General features: G+C 34.4%; 2 protein-coding genes across 2 annotated transcripts; one reads left to right on the forward strand and one right to left on the reverse strand.

Moving 5' to 3' along the window:
- Positions 1-3609: 3609 nt before the first annotated feature.
- LOC126601104 (cytochrome b-c1 complex subunit 6-1, mitochondrial-like) lies at positions 3610-5829 on the reverse strand. Its single transcript, XM_050267772.1, has 5 exons — positions 5681-5829; positions 5059-5127; positions 4442-4526; positions 3898-3987; positions 3610-3805 (listed from the first exon to the last, which is right to left on the reverse strand). Coding segments are annotated over exons 2-5 (210 nt in total). The 5' UTR covers positions 5061-5127; positions 5681-5829; the 3' UTR covers positions 3610-3772.
- A 2939-nt stretch (positions 5830-8768) lies between these two features.
- On the forward strand, positions 8769-12211 carry LOC126604741 (fructose-1,6-bisphosphatase, cytosolic-like). The gene is made up of 12 exons (XM_050272045.1): positions 8769-9028; positions 9636-9683; positions 9783-9857; positions 10109-10170; positions 10278-10344; positions 10449-10562; positions 10655-10741; positions 10969-11039; positions 11156-11221; positions 11316-11408; positions 11690-11765; positions 11922-12211. The coding sequence occupies exons 1-12, from the start codon at positions 8870-8872 to the stop codon at positions 12048-12050; spliced, it is 1047 nt and encodes a 348-aa protein (XP_050128002.1). The 5' UTR covers positions 8769-8869; the 3' UTR covers positions 12051-12211.
- Positions 12212-14904: the final 2693 nt, after the last annotated feature.

Genomic DNA, 14904 nt, shown 5'->3' on the forward strand with positions numbered 1-14904 from the left:
AATATATATATATATATATATATATATATATATATATATATATATATATATATATATATATCAAAAGGAAAATATAAACATAGAGGGGTTCATGCATCATGAGGAATGTTTTCATGCTTCATAGACGTTTCAAATATCTTTTTTTATTTAAACATAGAGGGGTTCATGCATCATGGGGAATGTTTTCATGCTTCATGGACGTTTCAAATATCTTCTTTTATTTTAAGCTTACCTGATTAGCAAAAAACAAATAAGCCTTTGAATTTGGTGGATGATAGCCTCCTTCTACAATGCGTCAATTCCTCAGCTTCTGGCAAGAGCGTGCTAATAACATGTTGTAGGCCTATTTGATTGAACGAACTAGGGTTTAGAGAGAGAATGGGTTGGCCACAATTAGAGAGAAGAGAGATTTATTTAATTGTGAGGTGTGTTTGATTCACCCCATTGTGCCTTTATTTATAGTAGTAGGATAGGTAAAAACCTTTCCCTTTAGGATTACAACATTTAATAGGTAATCTACTCCTAATATGAAATATAAGATACTTTCCCATATCTCCTAGGATTTACACACTCATATTCCTATTCTAATATGATTGCAACAGAATTACCGAGCCATGGTTCCACTGCCCCTTTTAAAATCATATGATTGCAACATTTAAAATCATATGATGATGATTTTTTCTTTTCAATTAAAAACATTTTATTAAAATTTATACTCATATGTAATATATAAGAAGTAAATTTTTTTGGGGTTCCTCAGAAATACCGAGCCCTGTTCCACTGCACCTTTTACACACCCCTAATCCTCCTATGTATTTACACTAAATAAAATATTGCGAGTTTTGTCACTAGTACTAGAGTCTAGTGGTATTCTTCTGCACTTGCAACTGGCTAGCCTAGTGTGAGGGTTAGCCCCTTCCCCCACCCTCTTAGACCTACTTCAACTCTTGGAGTATGTTTGTACCATACTTAGGGCCTCTGTATTTAGACATCGTATAAATACTCGGAGGACTCAACGTAATTATGTAATAATGAAGGGGCAATATGTAATAAGTGAGGAGCCCTTATCTATAAAAGGGAACTCATCACCCTCACAATCCTCAGGCCTCATATCCCCTAAACAGAGGTCTCATCCTCACCACAGTCCCTTGCTCTCAAACTCTTTCTTTCTTTGGGGGACTCCCCCTCACACTTGTAATCCATACATTCATACAAAGAAATACAATCAACATCAGTGTGGACGTAGCCCAAACATTGAGGTGAACCACGATACATCTTGTGTTCTTTACTTTCTTGCAGATTCACGGTCGGATTTACATTGTTCCAAGACCCCTCCGGTTTTGTGCATCAACAGAGTAAAACTTGAATTTTAAGTTATTAACCTTCCTCAACTTGCTCCAACCCTTGGGGAAAATATGATTTTTAACGTAAAACTCATTTATGGGGCAAATTTAGGGGTGGATACGGGCCGAGCTGCGCCCAAATTTAGAGGAACCAAACCTTACCTGTTGTAAACAGTAATGGGGAGGGGGAAGTCGGGTAATGGGATTTCAAAATTTGAAACGGGCTGGGTCCACGGATCCAATATCATTTTTCTTGTCAGCCACAAAAAGGACGACCTCGTTGAGGTCGTCTTCCTTATCACATAAGAGAATAAGCAAGCAACATTCAATCGCACATCAGTAAGCAACAATCAACCGCACAATAGCAAGCAACAAATCAAAGCAAACCCAAATGCAAAACAACAAATCAAACCCCTTTGATCATGCATACAAACAAAACCTCCTAATTCAAAAACTCTAAATCCCTATATTAGAAATTCACATAAACAAAAATAAATCCTAATTAACAAATTACATAAATTTTAGCAGAATAATGGTAGTGTCCTTGATGGCGGTGCTGGATAGTGGTGGTCGCGACGACGGTGATGGGTGATGATGGTGAATCGGTGATGGTCTAGGACCTGGGTTCTTTGATGTCAGGAGTGGGAAAGACTAAGAGAACTGTGGCATAGAGCTGGTTGCCAGAACGGTGATGGGTGACAACGGTGAATTGGTGATGACATCGACTCAGTAAGCTTCGAACTTCTTCTCCCAGTCGGCGAGGATGCCGATCTTCTTCTCCATAAAGTCGTCGAGTAGGTGATTTAGGAGTCGAGAGAGAGACCTGCTCGATTTGGAAATTTGATAGCGAAGAGACTGAGAGAGTAGATATGTTTAGAAATGGAACGGTGAAGATCCATATGATGGATAGTAGAAATGGTCCTGGCCGGGGGCCCTTTTTCAAAGATAGAAGACCCATCCTGCTATGCCAATTATATAGACCCGGCCTACCCTGCCCTGCCCCGTTTTGAGTTTACAAAATTTGTACCCACCCCAAACCGGCTAGACCCGCCTCGCCCCGGGGGTCCTAGACCCGTTTGCCCACCCCTAGGCAAATTTAGGCCAAGATTCCTCCTTTGGTGGGTTGGCCCACCATATATATGTATATTTTTTTTTGTTTTATATTTACAAATTTATTGAATCCAATAGTTAAGATCTAATATGATAAAATGCAATGGTAAAAAAATAAAAATAAAAAATCTGATGATCCAAATTTAAATACAACGGCTAAAGTAATTATAAAAAAAAAAATTCATGTGTTTCATATTCTTTCATAGTGTTCCACAAGTTTCATAATGTCGGTTTAGTGATTTTTTTTTAAATATAGTTACTTTAAGATAAAAATTATCCTAAATTCATTTTTACTATTCTCGAGCTAAAATTTTAACCAGAAGGGTTAGAGCAAAAAAACTGTTTCTAGCTTAAAGCCGAAATTTTCTAAGTTAAAAATTTTAAGTTTTAACCCAAGGATTGAAGATGATCTTAGTGTAGATAATATCATTTGTTAAAAAAAAAAAATAATAAATTAGAAAATATGCCTTTAATGATAATAAAGTTGTTTACGAGTTTCGGAATAAAAAAAATTGGGCGAGTTTTATTAATTTTCTACTTTTTTATGCATCCAAGTTTTTGATGTATGTACTATGAATGAATGGCATGGATTTAAAGAGAAAAACATATTAATAGGTTGACCTGTTAAAACACCAGACCAATTAAGCCTGAACCCATAATTTGATTTTTTTTCATGTCGAGTTTTCATGTCGCTCATAAAATTGCCAGATCTAGTTCACACCCATTTTCCATTGTAATTAGATACTTCTAAAATCTAGTACTACAATCTAATTGTATTCTTATGTACTTAGTAAATAGATTATTTCAAAGTTCAACTCCTATAGATGACGACTTCAATATCAAACACGGTCATACGTATTTTCATAAATTGTTCTGAATTCGATCCGAACCTTCTATTCTGTGAAGAATGTCGTGTGATGGTTTTAATTTGTGTACTCTTAACTTCAAGGGTTTTAAGTTCCGCTTAGCAAATACACAATGCAAATAGATTACCAAAAATAAGTACACAGGTCAACAAAGAGGAAAACGCTCCAAATCACATAAAAAACAAGGAAACATGTATAAGCAATCGACACACTAGCTGGATAGCCCCAAAGGATCTTAACTTGTGTTTACAAGACTATCAAGAAATTACCATGTGCACCGGCACACCAAGGAGCGTAACTTTACTTTTTATTGATCACAAATTCAGTGCCTCTATGTTCATAAAATGTCATACATTCATCCCTAGTTCAGGGAACAAAACATGCTGTTCTGAAGCATTTAAGGACAAAACTGAAAAACCAAATGCCGTCTTTAGGGCAAAACTAATCACCGCATCACTTCAGTTTCTGGAAAAGCTTTGGAGCAACCTGCGTCGTGCAATTGTAGTTTTAGGCTTTTAGGGGAACAAACAAGACGGTAAAACTAAATAGTTTCAAGATAATTGAACAGTACTACTTACGCATTTGTCGATACAAGACCAGAAATCAAAATATTGTCCAGTACAATGCTTGTGCCCAGTTTCATCACCTTGGATCCTCTTAACACATGCCTGTAACAAAGTATGAAATTACCCTTTTTACACAAGCTTTGCAAACTAATTCAAATGCCACAAACTTTGATTCCGTGTAGGTAGGAAAGGTTTAGCATTTTCTGGTTCATCCCACATATGTACTGAACAATTGCTTAAACAACGAAATCAAACTACTAACACATGTATGACTCAATCACTTTCTGTTTTTGTTTGTAAATTACATTACACGTTTGACATTTTCATCTCCTGTCATTTTGAGTTTACGCTGAACTCTTGAATCTTGAACTAAAAGTTGCGTTCTATTTTCAGAATTTTGTCAAACTGTTTTTGGCGTTCGCGATATGTGCCTTACTAGCAACCAAGACATTAGATGTCAGGCCCGTCTTCTAGGGCGACCTTTATCCTGGTCAGAGTAATGAAACAAGGGAGAAAGACACTTCATTCTAGAAAAACATTAGGATGTTGCACATACCTGATACTCGAGGAGCGGTTTCACACACTTTGGCTTGCACAACTCTTCAAGGTAATTCTTTTGATCAACAGGTTCCTCGTCCGCCCTAAATATATTTTACCAAAAATATTACGCAAAAAAAAGGATGAGACATACATGCACAGAGGCTGACTTAGCAACTCCTGTTCACTAATCCTCACCGTCTAATACGAATTTTCCATTGAGAACTAATTGGAAGATTCTTTAGAACCAGGTCCTCAATAGAGGATCCACTTCAAAGCTAACTGGATGGATGAACTTGATGGAGTAACAAATCAAAAGCTCTATGGAATATAAATAACTGGTAATCTATCCCTCTATCTAATGGATATTATGGAACATATTCAGCTCTCTAGCGGGTTATCAGCTTCACTAAAATCACTGTTTTTTGCACATCTAACGCTTTTATATCCATGAAGCACCTTTTGTTAATGGTTTTAAAAGAAAATGAAAAAAAAAAACAAAAAGAGTTCGCAAACCGTAGTGAAACCACAATTTTAGACTCTTGTTCAGATTGGAAAACAAAGCGCAAGCAATATATATCCCAAATACAAAACTTAGAACAGATTCAAACAATACAACAAAAGTATAATACTTACATAGCAAATGATCAAAGAGAAGCCGAGAAGTCACACAACTCGGTACAAAGGAGCCTCCAAGTGACCTGACTGCATCACATAACCCACACGAAAAACATCTCAAATATCCGGGTCGAAAAATGCATAATGAGATGCAAATCACTAAACAAAATAGCAGCAAATGCAAATCTATCACTTGGCAGGTGCTTTTGAATTAAATAACAGAACAATGGCGGCGAAGGCATACACTGCTAATAATTACTAGTATTAGGTCCATCAAAGAAACAAATTAGTTCAATCCATTCAAGAACTTAGCTTTTTGCTTCACTAAATTACATATATGCCAGTTTAAAGCGAAGGATACTAAGAAATATCTGAAACAAAAAAACCCAGTACTCAAACCCTTTGAATTCTTATTACCCCATAACAATTCCACATATCCATCCACATCTCGCATGAACAAATACACGATTCATTCAATTATTTTTAAAACAAAATTTGATAAAAAAAAAAAAAAAGGGGGAAAAAGGGATTAAAGAGTAAAACAGATCTGATTAAAAATTGTAATAAAAATTGCAAAAATATGATGGTTCCCAAGATATCCGAAAACAAGTAGAGAAGAAAATGGGGGTTTGGTTTTTACCTGTGAGACTGAGTCCACCGCAAGACTGCGCTGCGGAAGTTGCGAGAGAGATGACGAATCGCGAACCAGAGCTTAATTCAGCTGCTATACTATTTCCCCTTTCACTTTAGCATATAACGCTGCGTTTAAGTACCTGGGCTGACATAGGATCCTAGCCCAACTACGCAAGCCCATTCCATAGACAAGTCATTTTATACTTTCCTTCATTGCATGGTTCTTCTTTTCATAACATTTTTTACAAATGAACGGTTGAGATTTAACTAGTTTTTGACCATCTTCTAGTAGTTTCCTTCCTTAGCATGATTCTCCCCAGCATATTATTTTCACAAATGAGCGTTTGTGATTTAATGTATGGACACCGTTTATCGTGGTTTTCTCGATAATATTGGTCAAATATAGGAGGGGAACATTGTGATGTTTTTCTTTTTCTGTGCTCAGTTCATCAAAGAACAAAGTGATCTACGGTAGATAATCTCAATGACCACTTCTATCAATTTTGAATATCAAAACCAAAATGAGAAGTTATGACAATTTTAAGAACCATTTTATCTAAAAAGTCTAAACGTGTCGGTAAAACTCCATGGTTGAAACTTCAACAGATCTCAGTAGATTAGAGAGAGAGAGAGAGAGAGAGAGAGAGAGAGAGAGAGAGAGAGAGAGAGAGAGAGAGAGAGAGAGAGAGAGAGAGAGAGGGAGGGAGAGAGATTTCTATCTATCTCAAATTAAATAATGTTCTCGATACATGACATGCATTTCCAGGTATAGTATGTACAGTTGATTAACCAAGGAACTAATCAACTCTAATTAACATAGATACAAAGCTTAACACAAATACAGGGATTTTGTTGTGCACTTGTGCTAGCAATTATATAGCTGGGCTATGATCTGGTGTCGATGAGTCTAGTTTACCAACTCATGTCCAAAATTAATGCGACCCACCTACATACCGATTCAATCAAGCTTCATGGTTAGCTTGGCTGGATATTGATGGTTTGATATGAGAAAAGTTGCATCTATTTCGCTCATACACAAATGATATCGGAAGGACAAGCTTAGATGAAGATGGAGTTAGGAGTTAGTTGTAAAATTTAATATTGTTTCATGCTAATCAAAACACATAACTTTACTTACCTAGAGAAGACGACATGATGAATTGTTGAATGATCAAACACGAGGACGAGATAACTTGCAGCACATTTATACACTGCTGCTCCTTGTACAATGAACTGATGGGGAGTTCGAAAGTTGTAATGTAATAGCAGCGTGGGACTTCAAACTTATATAGGGTTCATGAATCTTACATAATAACGGATTCTATAAACCTTAATGAGCCTATAAATAGATTATTAAAGCCCACAAAATTTTATTTCACGCAGGAACCGCTGAGCCTATAGGAATATAACCTGGCTTTTACTCTTTTTCTTTTTTCTTCCCAGTACATTGATATTTTTACACTATTCGGAAGGGCAGTTCAACAAAGCAACAGAATGGATAGCCTAATTTGGTATCAAATTCACTATCCACGAAATTCGAACCTAAGACCTCTCACTTCCAAGTGAAGAGGAATACCACTAGACCGTAATATTAAGTGGCTTTTACTCTTTCTTAAGGCACAAGAAATAGCTCCCTAATCAAACCTCTAACCCTATTTTATTCTGGATACAATTGTGTAAACCTATTAAGGTTGGACTTTCATATTTGACTCCAACATTAGTTTCCTTGATATGCAAGCACAAGCTAAAATTGCATGAATAGTGAAGAGTAATAGTTGTGGCAATTACCATTTACGATGATATTTTTGTTCTTCATTTATGAGATTATTTTTAATCATTTTTCAATGGATGAGAATTTAGAATAAGTTGCAATAGTTGCACTACATGTTCATATTTTATTTTCAGTGGACAAAAATGGGAATTTTTTATTTCAAATATATATTTCAAAATTTAATATATAATTTATTTATGAAAAAAAAATCGAGATCATTAGATTGAAGTTACTTTTTGAATCAAAAGGCAAAAAAAGTGTCACTTTGCAAAGACCGTTGCATTTTCAGCTTTTGAGTGAGCCCCATGCAACGTTTACATAGATGATGTCATCCAACCATGGCTGGGCTTGGGACTATAATTGCCATGGCCCCAGCTATGGTTCCAGGCTCACAACAATAGGTGAAGGGTGTTTTGGTACCTTGCCATCGCAAAATATGATGAGTGGAAGTGCTCTTGTGTTTTTTTGTGCAAAAAAAAAAAAAAAAAAACTATCATGTGTTGCTTCTCTCTCAACTCTTTTCTTTACAGCACTCTAGGGTTTAGGGTTTAGGGTTTAGGGTTTAGGGTTTGCTTGTCTTTGAAGTTAAGTGTGGATGCATTGATAAAGTGGATTGGTTGGTTCAAATTGTTTATCAATGTATCTCAATTTGATTGTTGTATTATTGAAAGGACCGCTTCGTACAGTTATAATTAATCAAATTGGTTTGGTCTCTGAATAATTAGTTGAGAGCTAGTTAAGACTGAAGAGGCGTGCGTGCTTCATCTATTTTCCTTTTTTAGCTATGCCTCATGGTAGCTTTCAGGCCTCGCATCTATTGTAAGTAAAGATTATACTTTTATTGTTTATTTTTACATTTGGGTTTCAGATGAATCGTATTGAGCAATCATTTATACTGTGTTATAGTGTTTTGAATCTAATCCAACAAAAGAATAATCCAATGAAAAAATGTAAAACTAAAAATCCAATGACAAAGAAGAGACATGAGGCTTTGTCACAACTAGTACAAGTACTGTACACAACTCATGGAGTGGCCACAAGAAGTTATTCTTATCATCTCTGTTAAGATCCCACATTATGGAAATGGAAATTACCTAAATGTGGCGGTCTCTCAAGCCAACATAGACGGTACTGGTGTCCCGGTTTCGTAGGGGTAGCTCATCAATCTGACATCTCTCATCTGACTTTGCAGTATTTTGTTGGTTGGTTTTATCCTATAGCAACGTCAGTGGTTTAATCAGTCCAAGTGCTCATCCTGAAAATGTGGAATATAATATCTACTAATCCAATTCCATTTGTCGAACCCTAGTTCTTGCATAGTTTATTCTTCTTGATCGATCTCCATCATTCCATCATTTCAGTTTCGTCTTCTACGTACTCTTCTTTAACTATCTCTGAAATCTGAATCCTCATTATTCACTAACAATGGATCATGCGGCTGATGCTCAGAGAACTGATCTGATGACCATCACTCGTTTTGTTCTTAACGAGCAGTCCAAGCATCCCGAGGCACGTGGCGATTTAACCATCTTACTCAACCACATTGTTCTCGGTTGCAAATTTGTCTGCTCCTCCGTTAGCAAGGTTTTTTTCTTCATGTCCTTCACGCCCTTATTTCATTTTTTAATCTTGGTCCATCTGCATTGGCTATCTTTGAGCTTCCATCTCATTCACTGATAGACGAGATTATGTAGTTGTTGAATTAAATGGAAAAAAAAAGAATAAAAATTCTGATTTTCATTACCTTATAATGTGTATAGTTAGGTCCTGTGTAGGAGTAAGACATCATGAACCCCTGATAAAGGATCTAAAAAAGGTATATATCATGTAAGAGAGATACCCTGACACTAATGGGGAGAATCAGTCGTACTTGAGACCTCTTGCAACAATAAGATATTTTTGAATGTTAAACTCTCCTAATGTTTTAATATATACCCTGTATGTGATACGTATAGGGCCATTTTAGGATAGTATTTGACTCCTAACTGATACGTGTCTGGGCCGTACATATCATCAGTATTAGTTTAATCTAAACTAAGCAAATTTTAATCTGACTAGTTGTCACGAAAACCGCTATATATCTATTTGTCCTGATCAAAGAGCTTGCCTATGAAATTATGTATTCCAACGTAGATAAATTATGTATTCTATATTTACATACTCATTACATATTTATGTTTTTTATTTACAGGCAGGTCTTGCAAAATTAATTGGACTTGCTGGAGAGACCAACGTTCAAGTGAGCAGCCTATATGACTATGTGTATATTAATTTGTTCTTTTGTGAATCGTAGTCTGGCTAAAGTACATACTGTATTTGGCTGCTGTTTCATTTTTAGGGTGAAGAGCAGAAGAAATTGGATGTGCTTTCAAATCAAGTTTTTGTGAAAGCGCTAACTAGCAGTGGCCGTACTGTAAGTCTGTTGAAGGCTTGAAGCATATCATTAATTTGTCATTGGCACTACTGAATAAGTTGTATTACTTTCAGCGTTAGACTCAAAAGGTCAGGTTATTACTCACGTGGTTACGCCCACGTCTTCCAGTTGAAGCCGGTTTAGGTCACTTCAGAGTGTTTTAAGTACAAAGTAAATAAAAGAAAGGTGCAAATTACATTAGGTTCAGCGTCATAATTTGTTTGTTTGTTTCTAAATTTACCTTGTTCCAGTGCATTCTTGTTTCGGAAGAGGATGAAGAGGCCATATTCGTAGAGTCATCAAAGCGTGGAAGGTTTCTAGTTTCTATCATTTGTGTTTCTATATCCTTTCGTGTATACAGCTACAGTTGTATAATTAGATACTTAGGTGTGTGAAACTAAATTCCCGTTGATTTTGCAGATACATTGTTGTTTTTGACCCGTTGGATGGATCCTCCAACATCGATTGTGGTGTTTCTATAGGAACTGTACGTATTAGCTAGCCCCTTTCTTTTTTTAACTGGCCTCGTTAATTAAGCTTCTAGATTAATATAATTAGTACATATATAAGCTAGCATTCACCTGCACTCAGATCTTTGGGATTTACGTGGCGAAAGATAAGCAAAACCCAAGTCTTGAGGATGTACTGCGACCTGGGAATAAGATGGTAGCCGCTGGTTATTGCATGTATGGAAGCTCTTGCACGGTAAATTACACACAAATTATTCAACTTGAATTATAGCTTTGCAACAATTCTGTTGTGAAATGTTTGCTAATAAAGTTGGCGTGGAACTGCAGCTGGTGCTTAGTACTGGAAATGGAGTGAATGGCTTCACGCTTGATCCATCGCTAGGGGAATTTATATTAACTCATTCCAACATTAAGGTGCACATATATAAACGGCATATATATCTACTTGATTCCTCTCGTTTAACTTGACAAAATTAGATTGGACACAAACAGATTTCAGTTAATCTAGCGTCAAATTTTTATTATCGTTTGCTGTTGATCAATTTGTTAGGAGCTGAAGACTGCATATAATATGACAGTTAACGACAATATAACACTAGGAGACTAGCTAGGATGTACTCTTACTCTTCAAGTATGTGCAGATTCCGCAGAAGGGAAAGATCTACTCAGTAAATGAAGGAAATGCACAGAACTGGGATGAGCAAACTACCAAGTATATGCGTCCTGAATATTAATTACATAATTTGCATTGTGAACAACTTTAAAATTGTAAGTAACTCATAAAAAATAGAATCAATCACTAGTATAATCAATGCTTTTATCTCGCAGGTATGTGGAAAAATGCAAGTTCCCCCAAGATGGTTCATCTCCCAAGTCTCTTAGATACATTGGAAGGTGATTCATTCTTCGTATTATCTCTGTTCCTAGATTTTGCTACTCTTTTTATCAAATTGTAAACCTACGCGTCCTTCATATAAAACTTATGCAGCATGGTTGCTGATGTGCACCGAACATTGCTATACGGACACGGAGGCATGTTTATGTACCCTGCCGATAAGAAAAGCCCAAATGGAAAACTACGGTACATGCGCGCTCTCTCTTTATCAACTTTTATCCCACTAATTATATGATATGCCAAGTGCTTTAAGGCTTACGTGCGTTGACGTGCATTTTAATCCTATGGAATGAACACGAATCATTTTACATGTACACTATTTACTATGTCGTTTTATTGCTTTCTGATGCAGACAGCTGCACACAAATTCTCTTGGACTTAGTTCTTGTAACAATTTTTTTCGTCGATTAGTTCTTGTAACAAGAGATTTGGAATTTAATAAGAATTCAATTTCCTCATTGAAACAGAGTTCTTTACGAAGTTTTCCCGATGTCATACCTGGTTGAGCAGGCAGGAGGTCAAGCTTTTACTGGAAAGCAAAGGGTATATTAGTTGGCCATACTTTTACCTTACACTACAAGATTAACTTATTTCTAAATATACGTTATTTGATCAAGCAGGACGTCAAGATTTTGCTAAAGTTTTAACTTTCTGAAGCACTTGGATATGTAAGAACTTACCAAATGGTTAATATTGCAGGCCCTAGACTTGGTTCCAAACAAGATACATGAGAGATCCCCAGTATTCCTTGGTAGCTATGACGACGTCGAGGAAATTAAACAACTGTATGGGGTTAAGAATAGTATCTCCAATGGCTTTTCTAAATGAGGTCCTGGCTAAAATCTGGGGAGGATTTGGAAAAATCCATCTCCCATCACACTTCTTAACCACCTCCTAAGATAGGGATTCTCCTAGGAGCTGCTAAACCTCGGGAGTAAGAAAGGAGCTTTTAAAATTAATTATTAATATTTTAATGATATTAAATAAAATTCTATTCTTATTTTTCCGCAATCCACATAACTCCTCAAACCAGAGAGTGTGATTGGAGTAAACTCTTCTACGGAGCTCCTAACTTTCTGGTATTTTTAGCTAAAATTTATTTAGATAATGAGCATGATTGGAGATGCTCTAATTGATACATGTACGTGTTTTGCTTTATTCTTTTTTTTTTTTTTTGTCAAGCGTGATTTGCTTGATTGGATTTCAATGTCCATGCATCGTGCATGTGCTTGCAATCTGACAAGTTGATCCTTGTGTTTTAATTTGTTTACTGTTTGAACATTTTCATCAAGTGGCGTTAGCCCAAATTTCCGACTCATCAGTGAAAAGTATCACTACTGTATCAAAGAAAAAATAAACGCTAGAAGAGTGTTTACATTAAGAAAAAAGGAGAGTAAACCTCTAATATTGACTAATATTTGGATGAAAATTTCTCTTCATTAATCTATCTCGGAGACACACGATGACATGATCGTTATATTCAAAACATTTTTTGACCTCAAACAAAATGGTGTATTTTTTAGAACAAAACTACTGAAAAAAAGGTAGTCCTAATAAGTCTCTTTGTCTTGACAGATGTATAAACATTTATTCTTCGTTTTTCTGTGGCTGGTTGCAGCTTTAGAAACTTTACCCTGAACCCTGGCTTAGCGACGATCCTTTTTCCTCGTTCTTTGGCTTTTCTTGTTTTGACTCACTTAAAACTCCAGATGGCCTTTCACGATGGTTTTCTTTCATTTCTTCGATCTGCGAATACCGAATCACTGTGTTAAATTATAGGTTTCAAGCTAAATGTCTATATTAGATATAGCCGAATTTTATATAGGTTACAATTATTGTGTTAAACATAATAACCAAAAAATATGTATAACTTTAGAATCTAAAAAACAAGATGTAGCATACACAAATAATACTCACAATAATGATAAGCCACAAATGGGTGAATACAAGAAAATAAAGAAACTATTTATATACAGTGTAGTAGTACGGTAGTGATTTGATACAAGCTATACTGTAAAAGGGGGATTTGAAATTTTGAACCCAGATCGTTGGGTCACAAGGTTTTAGTTTAATCACCAAAACTGGAGATTATGTATGTACTAGCTCAAAAGTCAAACAAAGAACTATACGTGCTATTAAAATGGGTCATTTTGGTTTCAGTTCCTAATCAACCTAATTGTTAGACTAAAATCTTGTTTGCTTAAATATTTTGATCGAGGTCCTTAGCCTCTTTTAATTAAGAGATTTAACTCATGCATTTATGCATTTAATGTCCAACCAATTATGAAATTTAAACAAATTCAAATAATATTTTTAAAATATAATAAATACTTAAAAATCAATTTTAGAGTAATATTGTTCTTCACAAAAATTATAGCAAAAAAATAATGTACCCACATAATTATTAACATATTTAAAAAAATTGATATATTTTAAAACATAAAATAAATACATATAATTAGCATGGGTACATTTAGCAAAATTAAAAAAATGGGTACAAATAAATAAAAAAATATGGGTACAAATACAAATAAAAGTTTAAAAAATATGGGCACAAAAAGGAATTAATATATGAGTAAAAATTAAAACTGAAGAGAAAGTTGTACAAATTAAAAAAATGGTTGCAAATTAAAAATGGGTACAAACGAAAAATAAAAATATGTGATTAAAAATTTAACCATAAATATAAATATACAAAATGTAACGTTTCTAACACCAAATGAATATATTTAGGGTTTAAAAAATATTTTATTATTGAAATAATTAATGACGTTTATTAAAATTTAAGGACTTTGATAAAAAATTAAAAAGAAATAAAGTCTTAATCAATGAAGTAGGAAAAATAGGGATGGGATCTAAAATTTAGCATTGTTGCGCTGTTTAACGCTCGTGCAATGACAAATTAAAAAGAAAACCATCTTCCATTTTGTTTGTTGTCAGTGGAAACATTAACTATGACTGTGATGTGTTAATATTTGTGTTTAGAAAAATGCTGGAGAAATTACATTTTGTAAAGGAGAAATTAGGTTCACATCATTCTTTTTACTACTCCATTAATTAAAATCCTATTCATTTTCAATTTTTGATCAAGGTCCTTGGTATTAATAACATCATTAATTATTTAAATAATAAAATATTTTTATTTTTAAATATATTTCTTTAGTGTTAAAAATGTTACAATTAGTATATTTATATTTATGGCTAAATTTTTATCATATATTTTTATTTTTAGTTTGTACCAATTTTTTTTTTCATTTTTAATTTGTACCCATATATTAGTTTCCTTTTGTACCCATATTTTTTAAAGTTTTATTTGTGTTTGTACCTATGTGTATACCGTCACGTGACATTGTATATTTAATCTATGATAGAAACATTACATATGGTATATTTATATTTTATGCCTAAACTTTGTATCATATATTTATATTTTTAGTTTGTACTCACTTTTAATTTGCAACATTTTTTAAATTTGTAGTATTTTCTATTTACTTTTATTTTGTAACCATTATTAATTTCTTTTAGCGCCTATATTTTTAAAAAATTCATTTGTACTCATAATTTTTTAATCTTTTATATGTACCCTAATTTATTTATAATGTACTCATTCTTCTTTATTAATGTACCACTTTGTTATATGTGAAATGTACCAATTTTTTTAACACTATGGATACATTCTTTT

This window comes from Malus sylvestris, chromosome 15 (genome assembly GCF_916048215.2).
Source record: "Malus sylvestris chromosome 15, drMalSylv7.2, whole genome shotgun sequence".
In the NCBI taxonomy this organism is placed as follows: Eukaryota; Viridiplantae; Streptophyta; class Magnoliopsida; order Rosales; family Rosaceae; genus Malus; species Malus sylvestris.

Bases quoted from the DNA above. Each gene is read 5' to 3' on its own strand.
- LOC126601104 (XM_050267772.1), bottom strand. The intron at 3,988-4,441 runs GTATGTGCAACA...ACTTTGTTACAG, and splicing joins AACCGCTCCTCGAGTATCAG to GCATGTGTTAAGAGGATCCA. The intron at 3,806-3,897 runs GTAAGTAGTACT...TGCACGACGCAG, and splicing joins GGTCTTGTATCGACAAATGC to GTTGCTCCAAAGCTTTTCCA.
- LOC126604741 (XM_050272045.1), top strand. From the start codon at position 8,870: ATGGATCATGCGGCTGATGCTCAGAGAACTGATCTGATGACCATCACT. The intron at 10,563-10,654 runs GTAAATTACACA...GTGGAACTGCAG, and splicing joins TGTATGGAAGCTCTTGCACG to CTGGTGCTTAGTACTGGAAA. The intron at 10,742-10,968 runs GTGCACATATAT...AAGTATGTGCAG, and splicing joins TAACTCATTCCAACATTAAG to ATTCCGCAGAAGGGAAAGAT.